Source organism: Pygocentrus nattereri, chromosome 22, assembly GCF_015220715.1.
Source record: "Pygocentrus nattereri isolate fPygNat1 chromosome 22, fPygNat1.pri, whole genome shotgun sequence".
NCBI classification, from domain to species: domain Eukaryota; kingdom Metazoa; phylum Chordata; class Actinopteri; order Characiformes; family Serrasalmidae; genus Pygocentrus; species Pygocentrus nattereri.
In genome coordinates, this window is record NC_051232.1 from 23,804,097 (window position 1) to 23,821,681 (window position 17,585).

General features: G+C 39.9%; 1 protein-coding gene across 11 annotated transcripts in view; it reads right to left on the minus strand.

Moving 5' to 3' along the window:
• nrxn2b (neurexin 2b) overlaps nt 1–17,585 on the minus strand; it is an 863,803-nt gene that overhangs the window by 728,402 nt on the left and 117,816 nt on the right. For all 11 annotated transcript variants that reach the window (XM_037533024.1, XM_017697610.2, XM_037533021.1 and 8 more), the window contains exon 2: nt 15,842–17,190. In XM_037533024.1, the coding sequence (XP_037388921.1) occupies nt 15,842–16,553 (712 nt within the window). In that variant the 5' untranslated portion in view covers nt 16,554–17,190. The remainder of the gene's footprint in view (nt 1–15,841; nt 17,191–17,585) is intronic.

The following is a 17,585-nucleotide window of genomic DNA, read 5'->3' on the forward strand; positions in this document are numbered from 1 at the left end:
TAAGCATATTATACTTGGCTATTGCAAACCATGAATGCCTGCATGTGCATGTGTTGCCAAGAACACATTTATAAGGATGTGATTAAGATAGCAAAAGTAGTCATATACAAAAGTTTGGGCATTCCTGATCAAATGACATGTTTTGTTGATTTTCCAAGTAAAAATCACATATGTATATTTCTATGTATCTACACTACCCAGCAAATAAATAAAAAAAATAGTGGGTAAGTTTAATTATTTTCAGTTAGAAAATCAACAAAACATGTAATTTGATCAGGAATGCCCAAACGTTTGTATACAGCTGTACAGTTGCTACTGGCTAGAACCCAAAATCAATTAAAAGGTATTTCTCTGTTCTGTAAATCCATCAGACGTACTGTAAATCCATCAGAAAGACAGACAAAAAGAAACACAAAGACAGGTGGGGGAGTCAGAATGTGCAGGCTGTGGCAGTACAAGGTTTTGCATTGAGGAGCACTGGTAGAAAACAGAGTGAAGGATATCCATTTTAATTCTATTTCTGCCCTTTCCCTGAACTCGTAACAGCTCTCTCTCTCAATAGCCTTCACATCAGAGTGTATGTGTGTACACTGTATATACACATAACCCCAATAAAAGTTGGGATGCAGTGTAAAATTGAAGTAAATTTAATGCAGATTTTGCAAATCTCATAGACCCATATTTTATTCACAATAGAACATCAAACACATATCAGATGTTGAAAGTGAGACAGTTTACCATTTCATGAAAAACTCATGTTGGACTTGATGCCAGCAACACATCTCAAAAAAGTTGGGATGGGGACAAGGAAAGGCTTGTGAAGTTGTTTAATGCTAAAAAAACACACCTGGTGGTTAATTAGAAACAGGTCAGTAACATAATTGGGAATAAGCAGAGCATCCCAAAGACGCTAAGTCTTCTAGAAGTAAATATGGGGAGGGGTTCACCACTCTGTGAAAGGTTGCATGGGCAAATAGTGCAACAATTCAAGGATAACATTTGCTTTTCATCATCTGCGGTACATAATATCATTAAAAGATTTAGAGAATTTGGAGAAATCTCTATGTGCAAGGCACAAGGCCTAGAACCAGTACTGGCTGGCCATGATCTTTGGGCCCTCGGGTGGCACTGCATTAAAAACAGATATCCATAAATGCACATATGTCAACACAATCCAGAAACGCCGACATCTTCTCTGGGCCAAAGCTCATTTAAAATGGACTGAGGTGAAGTTGAAAAGTGTCCTGTGGTCAGATGAATGAAAATTTGAAATTCTTTTTGGAAATAATGGACAGGCTAAAGACCTCCCAGCTTGTCATTAGCATACTGTTCAAAAGCCAGCATCCATGATGGTATGGGGGAGCATTAGTGCACATGACATGGGTGTCTTGCCCATCTGTGAAGGCAAAATTAATGCTGAATGAAATATACAGATTTTGGCAACCTTTACTGTGATCCAGACAACGTCTCTTTCAGGGAAAGTCTTGCGTATTTCAGCAAGACAATGCTAAACCGCATGTTGCATCACAACAACAAGGCTTCACAGAATAAGAGTCTGGGTGCTGAACTGGCCCGCCTGTAGTCCAGACCTTTCACCACTTAAAAACATTTGGCACCCCATGCAACAAAAAATCTGGAAAGGAAGACCCAGTACTGTTGAGCAGCTAGAATCCCACATCAGACAAGAATGGGACAAGATTCCCCTCCCAAAAACTCCAGCAATTGGTCTCTTCACTTTCCAGACATTTACAGGCTGTAGTTCAAAGAAGAAGGGATGCTACACAATGGTAGACATGGCCCTGTCACGTCTCAAAACTTTTTTTGAGATGAAGTCTCAAGTTCTAAATGAGTTAGTTTTTCATGAAATGGCAAAATATTCCACTTTCAACATCTGTGTTCTATGTTCTTTTGTGAATTAAATATGGGTCTATGAGATTTGCAAATAATTGCATATTGCATTCTGTTTTTATTTACATTTATTAACATTTTACACAGCGTCCCAATATTTTGGAATTGGGGTTGTGTATTATATATATATATATATATATATATATATATATATATATATAAAATTTATATGAATTTAGTTGAGTCAAAGTTTATTCATACAGTGTTTTTTTTTTTTTTTTTTACAACAGGTGGAGTCTGAACCCCCATGACCAAGCCAGTGGTGACAGTGGCAAGGGAAAACTCCCTACAAGCAGAGGAACCAAGAGTCAAAAGGGGAACCCATCCTATATATACAGAAAAGAGGAAAAACATGTGAAGCAATGGCTATGATTAAATAATTTGAATATGTGCAGCAGCAGAATCATCAGGAAAATTTTACCTGCTGGAAACAAAAAGTGTGGCCTGTGCAAAAGTTATGGCACATTTAATATTCATGACTTTTTTTTTCAAAATGGTACCAAATAAACAGTGATTATGCACTAAAATGATCAGAAAAGAAAGTTTTTTCTGCATAGAGGATGTATTAACTTATTTTTGTACAATCAACAAAACAGGTCATTTGATCAGACATATTCAAACATTTGTATACAACTGTAATGTTTTGTTCATTAATGTGATATTGGACTTTGCAGAGGGCTGTGATATACAAATGAGCCCTCTAACCAACCACAGTGTTGTTAGTGTGTTCCAGAGAAGTGTTTACCTGGGTGTTTGGATTAATACATTTATTCATGTAATCCAACAAAACCAAATTATCCCGGTCCAAATAATGCAGGACAGTGTTATATTACCACGTTATGTTGCAGATTTAGTAACTCACAGTAGATTACAAGAGCAGTAACATTATCACAATACTAGTATTTTGTCCATGTTGTGCAGGCCTAACAACTATAAAAACCAAAGAAAGAAAGAAAAAGTATACAAGTGGAAGAGAGAGAAACAGAAAGAGAGTGAGAAAGAAAAACAGTGAGAAGTGTTGTACTGTGTTATACTGTATCTTTTGCACTCTGCTAAAAGTGTATGTTTCCCACCTCTGCCGAGCTGATAATGAGTGTGTTGGGGTGTGTTTGATCATAGGTTGACACTGAAACCCAACCATCATCACTGTAACTTTAAATTGAATTTGAATGAAATCACACATTAAAATTAAAACAAAACCTGATAAATATTCACAACTCAGGCAAAAGGATACAGCAACAGTGCTAAAATGTAGTAGAAGCTTATCATATTGCGCAAAGTGCATGCCAAAATCATCAAACACTTCCCTCAAACCGTGTCAAGTTGTTAAGTGAACTCAAATAGATTTTCTCATGTGGTTTCTTTTAATGTATGATATACTGTTATCTATAAAAATCACTCAAATAGCATCACATACCTAAATATAGTAGTACACGCCAAACAACTTTTGTCCTTTATTTTTTGTTCATTGTGTTAATTTGATGGCTCTAAGTTTCCCTTATTTGCCAGTTACAATAGCCTTGTAGCCCAAGAGCAAAACTAAAGAAGTGAGATTTCGACATCAAACATCTGATCGACTTTATTTGAGATAAGAGGGGAACTGCAAATTTGATTTATTGTCTAACTATATCTCTAAAATCCAGTCTTGCCAAGGTGATATAGTACGGTAGTTCTGCCTCACATGCAACTCATATCAGTCACAGCAGCCTTGAGAATTCGCGGTAATGGACCGACGGCCCTAAGGTGAATAAATAAATGTAATAAATGTAATATAAGGGCAAGAAACGCACCAGGTGTTAGAAGTACAGAACAACAGATCCCTTATATTTACCACAGCAGGAGCAGTGTAGTATCCAGCCATCTGCTAAGTGTTTATGTTGTTATGATTCTGAGTTAATGCTGTGTGTGTGTGTGTGTGTGTGTGTGTGTGTGTGTAAAAACAGTTAATAGCATGATCATCAATCTCATCTATGGTGAGGGGCTCCCTCCCCTTGCCAGTGGGGCTAAAGTGCAATTATCTGTGTGTGTGTGTGTGTGTGTGAGTGTGTGTGTAATTATCATCATGATGTATGACTCTCCTAAATGTCCTCCAATCCCCGTCCACCCATCCAATCCTGTTGCTATGGTGCCAGGGCCTGCTAAAGCCACATGGGGAATATTTGGGGACAAAGTGGGAAATTTGGACCAGTGGGCGTGTGTGAGTGTGTGTTTCAGAATCAAATGTGTAATCTATATTAAGATGCAGTGGATGGAACTAAAGCCTGTTTATATTATATATATAACAGGCTTGAGCCTATCAATGACAATAGTGAGAATCGTCAATTTGAAATAGGGATGTTTGGGTGCTTGAGTACTCGGTTAATCATTTGAGGTGCCAGTATTAAATATATATACAAATATATATATATACACAAGGCGGCACGGTGGCGTGGTGGGTAGCGATGTCGCCTCACAGCAAGGCGGGCCTGGGTTCGATTCCCCGGCCGGGCGGCCAGGGACCTCTCTGTGTGGAGTTTGCATGTTCTCCCTGTGTCTGTGTGGGTTTCCTCCGGGTTCTCCGGTTTCCTCCCACAGTCCAAAGACATGCAGTCAGGCCAATTGGACGTGCTAAATTACCCCTGGATGTGTGAGTGACTGTCTGTGTCTGTCTGTCTGCCCTGTGATGGACTGGCGACCTGTCCAGGGTGTATCCTGCCTTCCGCCCAAAGACTGCTGGGATAGGCTCCAGCACCCCCCTGTGACCCTGACGGAGAAGCGGCTTAGAAAATGGATGGATGGATATATATACAAATATACAAATACTAACGGAAAACTATTTGGGTACTATTTACCTTCCATGAAGGGAAGGAACAGAGAAAATATAGAGTCAAGAGTGACGTTCTAACAGTACATTACACTGTACAGTAACAGCTATGCAACACCAGAACGATCACCTAAAAAGGGAAGACTACAGCCATACATCATTTATTCTGTTTGTTTGTTTCTTTGTTCATTTTTTGTTGGGGGGTTCTTTCCACATAAACAGTTGATTGAGCTTATGGAAACTCAAATGTCAAAATTACCACGTGAGGCTTTAAAATGCACAAAAGAAAGTATATGTGTTTCATAAACTGTGTTTTCTTTTACTGTGTAGTCTGTGAACTATATCAGTCCTGGTGCTTTTTTTTTGTGATCATGCTTGCTAAACAGACTGCTAAATTGCTTAAGCTGTCCTGCAGCCATCCACACACCTTTTGTCACGAAAGAAACATTGGGTTAAATCTGGGGTGTCAAACTCAGCCAAATCTTAAATCTGTGGTCTGGCTGTGTTTTTATTGTATTTTTACTTTTTGCCATGACCCCAACTGGCCATTGTTTATTTAAAACATGCCAAAAATATGGCAAGACAATATTCACTGAATACTTAAATGATTCAAAAACTCTTAAATAAAAACAAATTGTTTTATAAAAACAATAGACTACATTAGCTGCAGATAACTGTTAATACCGCTTTAAATGTCCCCAATGTACAGTAGGTTTTTTAAACTGCCAATCCATTTGACTTAGACACCTGCCATCTTTTTGTGTATTTATTTATTTATTTATTTTGGTGCTGTCCTATAGATTGTTGTTGGAGAGAGGGTGGGAGCACAGCTCAAGGTGAAATGGGCCAATATTAATAGAAAAGAAATAAATTTGCAGATAAGATTGTGCCACGGGTCTGACTTGGCCCGCAGGCACTGTGTTTGACACAAAAGGCTTAAAATAATGAATTTGTGGTTTCATCAAAGCTGCTAAAAACCAAAACTGTACACATGCCAGCCTAATAAGTAAATATATATTTAATATATATAAATAAAGTAGGCTGGGATACAGTAACTAAACACAGTAAACTTTGGCTATTTTATCATTTTAAAAAGAAGTGATTAATAGGCTATAAAGTACAACTTCACCAAACCTACCGAATAAGTGAGAAAAAAGCACAGCAAGTTAGCAATCTTCTCACAAGAAACACAAGCATGTATATTTTTCTGGTTTGAGGCTTCAGCACGAGGTTACCACATTACTTGTCTTGCTGAAACAGGTTACTGGTACTCATAGGTGCTCAGTCTATAGGTTAATAGCAGCCTCTCAGTTTTTTCTTGTGCCTCTCTACAAAGCATATGATATTTTTTTGAAAACATGGGCCCCCCACAATACTATCATCAACTGCCAATGGCTAAGGGGTGCAACTGGATTATGGTCTGTTGCATTCAACCTCAATAGCCTAGTACAGGCTAGAATGTGACATTTATAGAGGTTTGCTGTATTAACATGCTTGGGCTACGTATTTGAGAGTGTGTGTGTGTGTGTGTGTGTGTGTGTGTGTGTGTGTGTGTGTGTGTGTGTGTGAATAAAAAGGTCAATTCTGTGTGTGTGTGTGTGTGTGTATTCGTGACTCTGCATGTGTATGTATGAGTTGGTGAGAATGAGAGAACAGCCCTGTGCTGTGTGAGTGCAGAAAGGTCACTCCTCTATATGCGTGTGTGTGTGTGTGTGTGTGTGTGTGTGTGTGTGTGTGTGTGTGTGTGTGTGTGTGTTCTCTCCTGTGGGACAGTGGCAGAGTGTGCTCTGCTGTAAAAGTGATGATGAGGCTGAATGAGAGGGGCGAGACAATCAAAACAGCAGCTGCGGGAGAGAGAATAGAGAGAGAGAGCAGGAGAGAGACAGAGAGAGTACAAGATAGTATAAAGAGAAGAGAGAGAGAGAAAAATGAACAGTAGCAAGTAGAGGAAGAAAGTGTGAAAGTGGGATATACAGAGAAATAGGATGACAAAGAAAGAAAGAAAAATGAGTGTGAAAGTAGAGAAAGTTAGAGAAAAGGAGACAGCAATAACAGGGAGAGAATGAGAAAGGGAGTGGTGAGTGAAAGTGGAGTACACAGAAAGAAAGAAAGAAAGAAAGAAAGAAAGAAAGAAAGAAAGAAAGAAAGAAAGAAAGAAAGAAAGAAAGAAAGAAAGAAAGAAAGAAAGAAAAGGGCAAATATCAGTATTTTGTCAATGTGTTGTCCCATTAAACCGATACCATGTTTGACCCGTAAGAGCATATGGGGATCTAGAACACATCACTTTAGTCTCTAATTTGCAACAGTTTCACAAACCCATAAACTCAGCAGTAAATGAAAGCATGGGAGCCATGCTGGATTATGTAATGGCTTATTTCAGACTCAGGCACGACGCTCGTCATGCACATTTTTCATTTGTTTCAGCTCAGCGCAGAAACACATCGGATTTCGCATCTGTAATTACAGAAACAGGATTTGACTGGAGAGAAAACCAGCTCTGCTGTGACATTTTGCCTGAGTGGAGATATGGATTAGAAAACGATTTATTTTAGCCGTGCCAGACCTCTTTTATGACACAGTCTGTGCATCGGAAACGATTGTGGTTTCAGTCAGCATTCAGAGCATGTGGACCGTGTTTCTTCTGATAATCACATGATAAGGATGGAAAATTACACTAAATGCAGCCAAGTGGTCTCTCTGTCCTGGTCTTCTGTTAAAGCGACAAGTTCTTTTTAAAAAAGAAACGCTAAAGGTACAGACGCTGATTCTGTTAGCATCTCTCTCCAAGCCAGTGACCTCTCGGAAATCCACTTTCCTGCAAACTTTAGTTCTAACCTGCATCTAACGTGCTGCCACACACCTGCGCTACTGCATTTGTACATAGGCAGAGCCTTATTTTAGCCACACCCCTGCATTTTACAGCAGGACGTTGGACTGCATCCCTGTCCTTCATGACCACAGTTTAATCTCATTGTCTTGAAGTACAAATGTCCCAAAGTCTATAAATCAGTATTAACATTAAGAACTGTCACTACTGAAACACACATTGTATACAATTAAGAAATATTTTTTTAATGATTTCATGTGTGTACATCTCTTCAAAGCTGTGATCGCCAGTGATGTTCAAGCTAGTATTTCGATTTATGCTTGAAAGCAGCTAATATAGATTGTCACTACCAAAACAGTCGTTACTAAAACATTTGAAAGTTTTGGCAGTGTTATGAAGATTTGGCTACTGACAAAGTGGAAGATTTAGTTATTCCTTTTAACTAAATTTAACATAAATAAGGTTTAGGGTCATTTCAAAGCAAAATTACTGTAGTCTGAAGTCCAAGTCAGTTAAATGTCTAATATTTCTTTAATATCTGACTTGTTTGGGAGAATATTTTATATATACCCCTAAATCCACAAGGACATCAGCTTAAGACTTACTCCTGTATGCTTCTACTGGCATGTCTGGAGACAATATTATCTTGTTGTTGGTAATGCTAATGGTAGTTAAATGTCAAAGCATGGAGCCATGTAATTCCTCCTTTGTAGAGCTATAACTGAGTTCATTTATCCATAAAGGAGAGAGGTCACAGGTTAAAAATATTAATATTAGGACTGTTATTTTGCAAAGCTCATTTAACCTTTAATTACACCAGATTTCTGATATGGTAGACTTTATTACAGCAATGCGGGGTCAGCGCGTGTACGCTCGCGCGCACACAGACTGAGGTCACGATCAATTATTAAAACAATGGCCCATGCAGGTGATCGAGCCTCCGTTTTAATTAGACCCCACTGTGAGGAGAAGGAGGGACTGATTGGTTCATAGACGGGGTAATGAGAGAGAGAACGAGTGAACGAACCAGCAAGTGCAATTACAGGAAAATGGACGAGAAGAAAGGAGGGGGTGAAATGGAGGTGGGAGTGATTGCTTCATTCCAGTCTATCCCATCTCTCTCTCTCTCTCTCTCTCTCTCTCTCTCTCTCTCTCTCTCTCTCTCTCTCTCTCTCTCTTTCCCCTTTTCACTTACACCTAACTCTCTCCCCTCTTTCTCTCGTTCACCTTTCCTCTCTCACCTCCATCGCTTTCTCTCTTCTTTCCACCTAACTTTCTCTCCCACCTCTTTCTGTCCGACCTCTTCTCTCCCCCTCTTTTTCTCATCTCACTTGCTCTCATTTCCAAGATCACTTCGAAGTCGCGTCACTGTCTCTGCCCACACAGACCATTTTGCTTTGCCATCTTTAGACTTCTAATGGCAAAGACGACGGAACAGGATTTTTATTCATCTGTATGAGTCGTCATTTTTTATACCCTGATGCTCCGTACAACAATCAGAGAACGACTGCTGCAGAAGCTCATTGTGTATTAAGGCCAGGGTTCACCAACCTAACATTTTCCCAGACAAACTTTTTCCATTTTAACACTGGAAATTACCATTATGCAATTCCAGGAAAAGTACTGATAAGCAAAATGAACCAGTATAAATGGGAAAGGGGGGTGGGGGGGGGGGGGGGGGGGGGTAAGAGGGTCATGATTTCAATATAACATCACAAAATCGATAAACTGAACATTCAAAACAGTGCAATGACTTTTAAAACTGTAATACTGATAAGCCCCTTGGTCTCTTTGAAGTATCCCTTATTATATATAGTATTTAGTGGAGAGTTGATGCAGATGTCAAAGCTCTTGCAATCAATTTTGTTTTTTTGTAAAGCCTGTTTATTATTATATGTATTATTATATGTCAAAAACATCAGCTACCTGCCAATCACTCACCATCTGTCGCTGGGGCAGCATAGTTTTGCTTTTATTTTGAAATACTCAACAGCATTTTTTTTCAAACGCTATAATCAAGATCTTGTGTAATTTGTGTCAATAATAAAATGAGTGCAGCCTGCATAGAAACTGCTATCCAGCTGGCATGACTGACTCTAAATACCAGTACATACAACAGGCCTGGTTGTAAACAATGCCCAGGCATTAGTGTGCATGATATTGAGAATGATGTTTTAAACTAATCCTATGACTCACAGAAAGCAAGTATGTAACTTACACAATGTTATTCAACCACTAGTCCTCTGTAAATTAGCACCTGTGTGTTTAAAAGAGCATCCAGGCATCATTAAAGATGTAACTGTAAAACAAACTCTCAGAGGTTAGTTTCCTAACTCTAAATTAAACAGAAAGACAGCCTCCATGAAAAGAGCTCAGAAAGCTTTGTGAAGCTTTGAAATGGCTGCTACAATGAAAAAGGAATGTAATGCACACATTAAAGTACGCAAAAATAAAGTTTCCAAATGCACCGTTCAATCGCCAGTCCACATAATCCAGGGCTGGAAAGTGAGCAGCAAAAACAGCCCATTTTTAATTCAAACATATTTATGTACATCTTCGGCCTACAACAGTTTAGCTTCATTCAAGCTGAGGTTATAAGGAGTGTTTCAGTTAGATTGGGAACCACTGGTATAGAAGGCAGCATATGTTGCTCTGAAAAAGCACAAGTCTTAAAAGCACAGAAAAAAGCCTGTTTAATTCTAAGGAATAAAAAGAGGCTGGAAAATGGTTATGTAACAGTAGTATATAAAACCACACAATTGTTAAGTGGACTTAAGAACAAAATCGTCACCTTAAATATGTTTGCAGATTTATTTCCAAACCTAATTCCAAAGGTCCAAGTAGGTAACATGCAAACAAAAACAGAAAACAGTGACTTATAAATGTACATTGATGTATATTTGAAGAAAAACAGTACTAAGACACTATGTGTTACATTGTACCCTAATAACTTTGTTTATTTGTAAATATATCCTCATTCTGATGCCTGCAACATGTCCCAAATAAGTTTTGACTGGATCAATTTAAAACTAATAACACTGATCAAACAATATCTTACATGTAATACAAATCATGTTTGGATATGAAAGGAGCATCTGGAAAAGTCCCTAATCCTTTAAACTCACAGTACACAGTGGTGGCCCTATGTCATCCACATCCATGAGCGCCGCTGACTTCTCTGGGCTCAAGCTAGTCTGAAATGGACTGATGCATAGTGAAATTGTGGTCTGACATCTCAACGTTACAGATTAATTATGGAAATAATGGACAATTTGTTCTCCAGGCCAAAGTAAAGCATCCTTCTGACTTTACCAATGTAAAGTTCACAATCCAGCATCTGCCATGTTAAACCTAAACCTAACTGAAGTATATTTCCACTCATATTTTATGCTTTTACATTTAGCAGTGATTAGGAACACTTAATTGGGGAACATATATACGAGATGAAACACAGGCCAAATGCCCTCAGCCATTCATTGTTATAAGAAAGACCAGAGAAAACAGCAATGATGTACAACAAAAGATTGTTAAGTTGCACACATTAGGAAATCAAACACCACCTTTATAACCACAAGTTACTGGGGGTGTTGCCAAGTCTCTTCTTTCCAGGACCAACAAACTCAAGCGCCTATAGTTTGCCAAGCATTGCTAGAACTTTCATTGGGACCAAAATAGAGGTTTTTGGCATGGATACAAAGATAGCCATGCAGTAAAGTGAAATATGGTAGTAGATCTGTGATGTTGTGGGGCTCTTTTTCTTCCAAAGGCCCTGGACACTTTATTTGGATACACAATATCACAGACTCCAATAAGTGCCAACAGAAGTAGAATCAAAACCTGACTGTCTAAGCCAGGAAGCTTAAACTGGCCCATAGTTTAGATTTTATAGCAGAACAATAATACAAAGCACATCTCATCATCACCACAAAAATGGATCACTAACAACAGAACTAAGATTTTGCCATTACCACCCAGTCCCCTGACCTAAACCCCATAGAAAACTGTGGAAAGGGCTGAAGAAGACAGTCCTCAATGTGGATCTCAGAATCTGTAGGTTTTGGAGAGATTCTTTATGAAGAAATGGTCTCCAATTCTTTAGGGTGTGTTCTCCTTTCTGATTGAGCATTTCATTAGAAAACATAGAGCTGTTATCTTTGCAAAAGAATAAAGATTTTTATTTTTTTACAGTCTGTGTGGAGGGCACTGTATATTTTTATGCTTCATGAGCTTATTTGTGAACGCAATATTGGCCTTTGCAATTCTATTATAGCAGAAGGCCTGCAATATGCAAACAATCTAACCAATCACAGTGTGGATAAGTTTTTCTGTATATTCATTATTTTGGTCAAAACAATGCATGCTGATCGTTAACCATGTTATTCTGATTCACCAATAGAAACACCATAGTTCAGTTTTATCAGCAACACTAGTATTCTGTCCATATAAAGTATTCATGCTTTGATGCGTTAAGAGATGGTGAGAACAAAATTGTTAGTCTGTCTCTCTTCCTCTCTCTGCATCTCTCCATCTCTCCCTGTCTTTATCCCAAAAGGACAAATATTTCCTGCAGTGGTAGTGCATTGGTATTCTGCTCCTGCTTTAGCCAACAGCCAAACAGTATCAGCACTTCACCAGCCCACACTCTGTCCATCTCCATCCAGTCACATGAGCGGGAGAGGGAAAGAGAGAGGTGAAAATGAGACAGATTAATGGAGAAATGGAGAAATGAACATGTAGGGGGGAACGGTACTGGCAGCTATGTCTGCTGCCAACAGCTATAATGGCATTAGTAACAGAACAAGTCTGAAAGGTAAGGACAAAAACAGTTAGAGAGAGAGAGAGAGAGAGAGAGAGAGAGAGGGGATGAGAATGAGAGAGAAAATATGGAGAAAAAGAAATAAAGCAAGGGAGAGAAAAAGTGGCAGACTGGGGAATGGGTGGACCTATCAGTACACTTAATTTCATGGAGCAGAAATGTCTGCATGCCAACATTTCTCCTGCTGGAAACCCAAATGCTGCTGCAGTTTTCTCATTATGGAGCACTGTATGTGCTTTGGATTGTTAATTCTGATGACTCCACAACAATCACGATGCCAGAGATGAGCACAGATTTAATGAAGTTTACAATCTATTCAGTTTGTCTTTTTGAGGAACATTTATGAATAAAGATCTATGGCTTTTGAATGATCGAACAACGCGGCCGACATAAAACCCATAAATTGCTGAAGCAATTTTGTGACCGTTGAATAAATAAATCTCAGTTTCTGCTTATGGGCAAGTTTCTTATAGTAAACTAGAATGACGGGCACACAAAAAACTTTTAATTTTATTCAGAAAACGGATGGTCCTAACATTTGATCAGCTCAAACAGTAAAATGATCAAAATTCGTTGTACGACATTTTTATTGACGATTTATTGAAGGACCTTTCCAGCCAAAATGAGCGATTAAACCATCACTACATCTCTAAAGCAAAGTTTTCCCATTTAAACACTGGAAGAACACCCTTCTGATGATGCATTTGGAAGGTTGGAGGAGCTTTTGAGAAACTACAGCTGCTCTAAGGTGGATTTTTGTCCTGTTTTTTTTTCTCAGTTACGCAAGCAGGAGGAAGGCACATATATAACGTATACGAGACGTATACAATACTGATAAGAAGTAGAATATCATCATTGCAAACGAAGGAACTGACTACTCCAACAACAGCAATGACTAATCATGCCTCCAGACTGTTCTCTATCCTGGCACCAAGGCGGTGGAATGAACTTCCCCTAAGTGTCCGAACAGCAGAATCACTTGCTGTCTTTAAACGACGTCTGAAGACCCATCTCTATACACTACACTTATCTAATCACTAACACTGTCTATTAAAGATCTTCACCTCTTTTATTGTTCACTATATTACAAACTTTTTTTTTTCAGCAGGTTTAGTGTTGTGTAGACTCTGTGTTGAGTTGTAGGTATTTTTCTACTTGTTGTATTTGTTTAGGTCATAGATAACTTCAGGTAGCAATTTAGAGCAAAGCTCTTTAAAATTATGTCGACCTTTATTAACATGAGATATTCTGAAGTAATGACAAGCACTTTTGTAAGTTGCTCTGGATAAGAGCGTCTGCTAAATGCCATAAATGTAAATGTAAATGTAATCACACAATGAGGGCAACAAGCTAAGAAAGTTTGTAAAGTTGCTGGTTTGATAAAATCAGCTGCATCAAATTTTTTCTTATCTCTGGCTGAAATAGTAACAACTTACCTTTGGTGTCAATGTTGGGTTATCACTAGAATCACTATTAGCCTTATGTTATTGTTTGACTACAAAATTGGTTGACACCAAATGGATTCCTAAAGGTTGTATGATGTATTTGCATAAAGCGTTCTGGGTATTGTAGCGAGAAACTGATGAATGAAAACATGAAAATTCAGTCCAACTGATGTGGCTGAGAGATACACGGCTGCACTACATCCAGAAAATGACAAATTACATGTCATATGCTAATGTTAGGCCAGAAAGCAGCTTTAAGTTTCACTGTGCTGTGACATATTCGAAAAGGATCACAACACTGAATTTTAGCACTAAACAGAGAAAGTAAGAAAAGAGAGAGAACATTCGGTGATGGATTGATGGCAAAGTGAAAAAAGACCAAAGAGCTGCAAAAATGAGGTACTCCACCACAGACAATAGCAGAGGGAAGATGGATGGCAAGCAAGTTAAAGAACAAGGGAGCAAAGAAGAGAGAGGTGGGATGGGAGGAAAGGAGTTAGGGAAAGATGAAGTAGTAGTGGTACAGACAACAGAATGAGAGAGAGAGAGAGAGAGAGAGAGAGAGAGAGAGAGAGAGAGAGAGAGATGAATTGAAAGAAAGGCAGACAGGCAGCAATAAAGCCAAGGGTGTGAGGAGAATCTGAAGGGTGAGTACTTGGCAGAGGAGAGAAGAAAGGGAAGTTAGAGAACAAAAAGAAAAAGTTAAAGAGCAAGAGAGAAAATCCAGAAATGTGCAGTTAGCAGATGCCATGAGAAATTGATGGAGGAAAAAGGAAAGCAAGCTACCGACTGGGTCAAAGATCCTCAGAGGGAAATTGAATTGCATTCTGGGACGGAAAGGAGAAAACGATTGGCCGGGAATTGAAGGAAATTTGTTTTAGGGAAGAGCAGAATAAAAAGTTCAGCCTGGGTTCATCCATCTAGAAATCTTGCCTGTGTTTTATGGGCCCTCTGAAAGGCCACACCATGACACAAAATGCCAAACTCGTCTGGAAAAAAGCCTTCCAAACAAAGCGTACAGGTTAAACGGTTGTGACTGCTATTAGACAGATAACCTTACTCTACTAAAGAACCTCTAAAGAACCTCTATTCACACAGAACCCTCCAAGGCAATAAACCTCATTTAGCCATGCCAAAATCATTCCCTTTGTGTGCACACATACACTTATTTAACTAACGTTAATGTATGCTGATCAAGAGAATAGCAAACCCACACTGAAATGTACATCAAAGAGTTTTGTCATGGAGCTATGAGTCACAAGCGGCATATTCTGTCATCTTTAAGAATAAACCAGATGTGGCTGTACACAGTGGTACATTTGGAGATGAAGTGTTATATATAGGAAGACACCAATCATATAACAAGCATAAATAGCAAAAATCCATCCATCCATCCATCCATTTTCTAAGCTACTTCTCCGTCAGGGTTGCGGGGGGTGGCCGGAGCCTATCCCAGCAGTCTTCGGGCGGAAGGCAGGATACACCCCGGACAGGTCGCCAGTCCATCGCAGGGCAGACAGACACAGACAGTCACTCACACACCCACACCTAGGGGCAATTTAGCACGTCCAATTGGCCTGACTGCATGTCTTTGGACTGTGGGAGGAAACTGGAGAACCCGGAGGAAACCCACGCAGACACAGGGAGAACATGCAAACTCTACACAGAAAGGACCCTGGCTGCCCAGCCGGGGAATCGAACCCAGGCCCTCCTTGCTGTGAGGGGACAGCAAAAATCGTACAAAAGAATAACTAAACACTTGCAGTGCTTTGAATTAACCAGGGACTACAAATAAAGATAAATAAATAAAGATGATGATATTATTATTATTATTATTATTATTATTATTATTATTATAACCAAACCTCATTTAAATCTAACACTACTGTTCCCCAAAGGTAAGCAGGTGAAAAGATCACATACTACACACAGGGACTAGGCTTAATCCCTGACAGGAAAAAAAAGATCCTTTCTTGCTATTTTTTCTGTGATTCTGCAATGGTGTTGCCTTTTGAAAGTAAACAGAAGCCAGTTTCTCTTACCTTCCTTGCAGTATTTTCCTCTGAAGCGTGTGTGGGAGCAATCGCAGTGCACTTCTCCAAACTGGACGACACAGAATCCTCCGTTCAGACACGGGTTTTGTTTGGTACATAGGTACTCCAGGTCGCTTTGAATGCCTTGGCTGTTGAGCAGGGTAGGGGGCTTCTCACCCACCTTCAGGTTGGAGATAAGGCCCATGAAGGGTGGCTCGTACTTCACCGTGCTGGAGGTCAGAGCGGACAGGCGAACATCCGGCGGGATGCCTCCAACAAAGAGATCACTGACCACAGCCATCTCCTTGCGTTTGGAGCGAACTTCGGCCACCTTGGTCTCACCGTCCACCATCAGCATGGTCTCGCGGTAGTTGCGGGTAAGGAGGACCATGTGCCAGCGGTCGTCATTGACACGGGTCTCCATTTGAATGGTGGCAGGCTCAGCACAGTGGATGGCAAAGCGTAACTGTAGGTGCCCTCCTGCAATTAGAAGCTCCAGAAAGTCGCAGTTGCCTCCATCATCAAGGTACAGCACAAGAGCTTTGCTAATGTTAGTCTTCAGGCTGAAGCTAAGCTCACCAATTGAGCCGGCTTCCCAGCGGCCATAGCGGGCCCACTGACCCGTGGCTCCGCCAAACTCCAGAGACCAGGCTGAGAGGAAGCACCCAGCTAAAACTAAGGACCACAAGGGCCACTGGGAAGTTTTGCTCTGTCTAGTCATCTTATAAGCCCTGACAGGGTCTGAATTAGCTCACAACAGTGTTCTAGGGGTTAACTCCTGCTCCACCTGTTTACTCAGCTTAATATTGAGCGCAATAGCAGTTCAAACAGAATGGTCCTTCTCCAAAAGGGGGACTTTGTAATGGAGACTTGTGCAGTATACTCCAAAAGTCCAAGAGCCTTATTCCAAACCCAGCAGACTCAGCAGATTCTTTTTTAGTTTTGTTCTTCGCCTGATCTCCCCTCAATTTCTCCTCAATCTCACTCTCTGCTTCGTTCTCGGTTCTTTCCAGACACTCTCCTTCGTCTCTCCATCAGTGGGTGCTCTTGAGACTTGCAAGAGAGGGATGAAAAATGTGCTAAATCTTTTTCCAACTTTGTTTACAATTAGACTCTTGAAGCACTCTATACTCCTCAAAGAAACGAAGGGATGAAAAGGTAAGACAAATGAACGTTTTCTTTCAAACACTAAGGCAAGTCACAGCTATCTGGCATCCTGTGGACAACAGAAGGAGTTCATGGTTCTTTGTCACCTTGCCCCACTTTTCCCCTACTCCTTTCTGTTTCCCCCTAGAGGAATTATGTCATGAAAGATCTACTCCCCTCCTGATTCTTGCATTCTCCTGGCCCCGAGGCTCCTGCAAGACAAGAACAAATGAAGACTAATATCAGACATGTACAGCAGCCCAACAAATCCAAGCACAGGATGTAAAACTGGTGCAAAATATCAAGCAGTACATTTGTCGATAAGGAGCTTTGCCTCTAGGAAGTGGCCTAAAAAAAAGCTTTCATGTATCTAGTCATTGATTTGAGTCATGTTTATAGAGAAAGATATCTGAAGAGAAATTCAGAAAGCCAGACATTCAGCAGCCAGATGAGGTATTAGGTGCCCTTGGGTATGAGCAGGCGGAAAAAAGTAAGGATTTGAGAGCGATATTGTTCCTCAGACCAATACACACTCTTAATTGTTGCAGGTATTGCGAGCTAGCCAGCAACAGACAGCTGTGTGTAAATCTGCTGTGAAGAAACACGC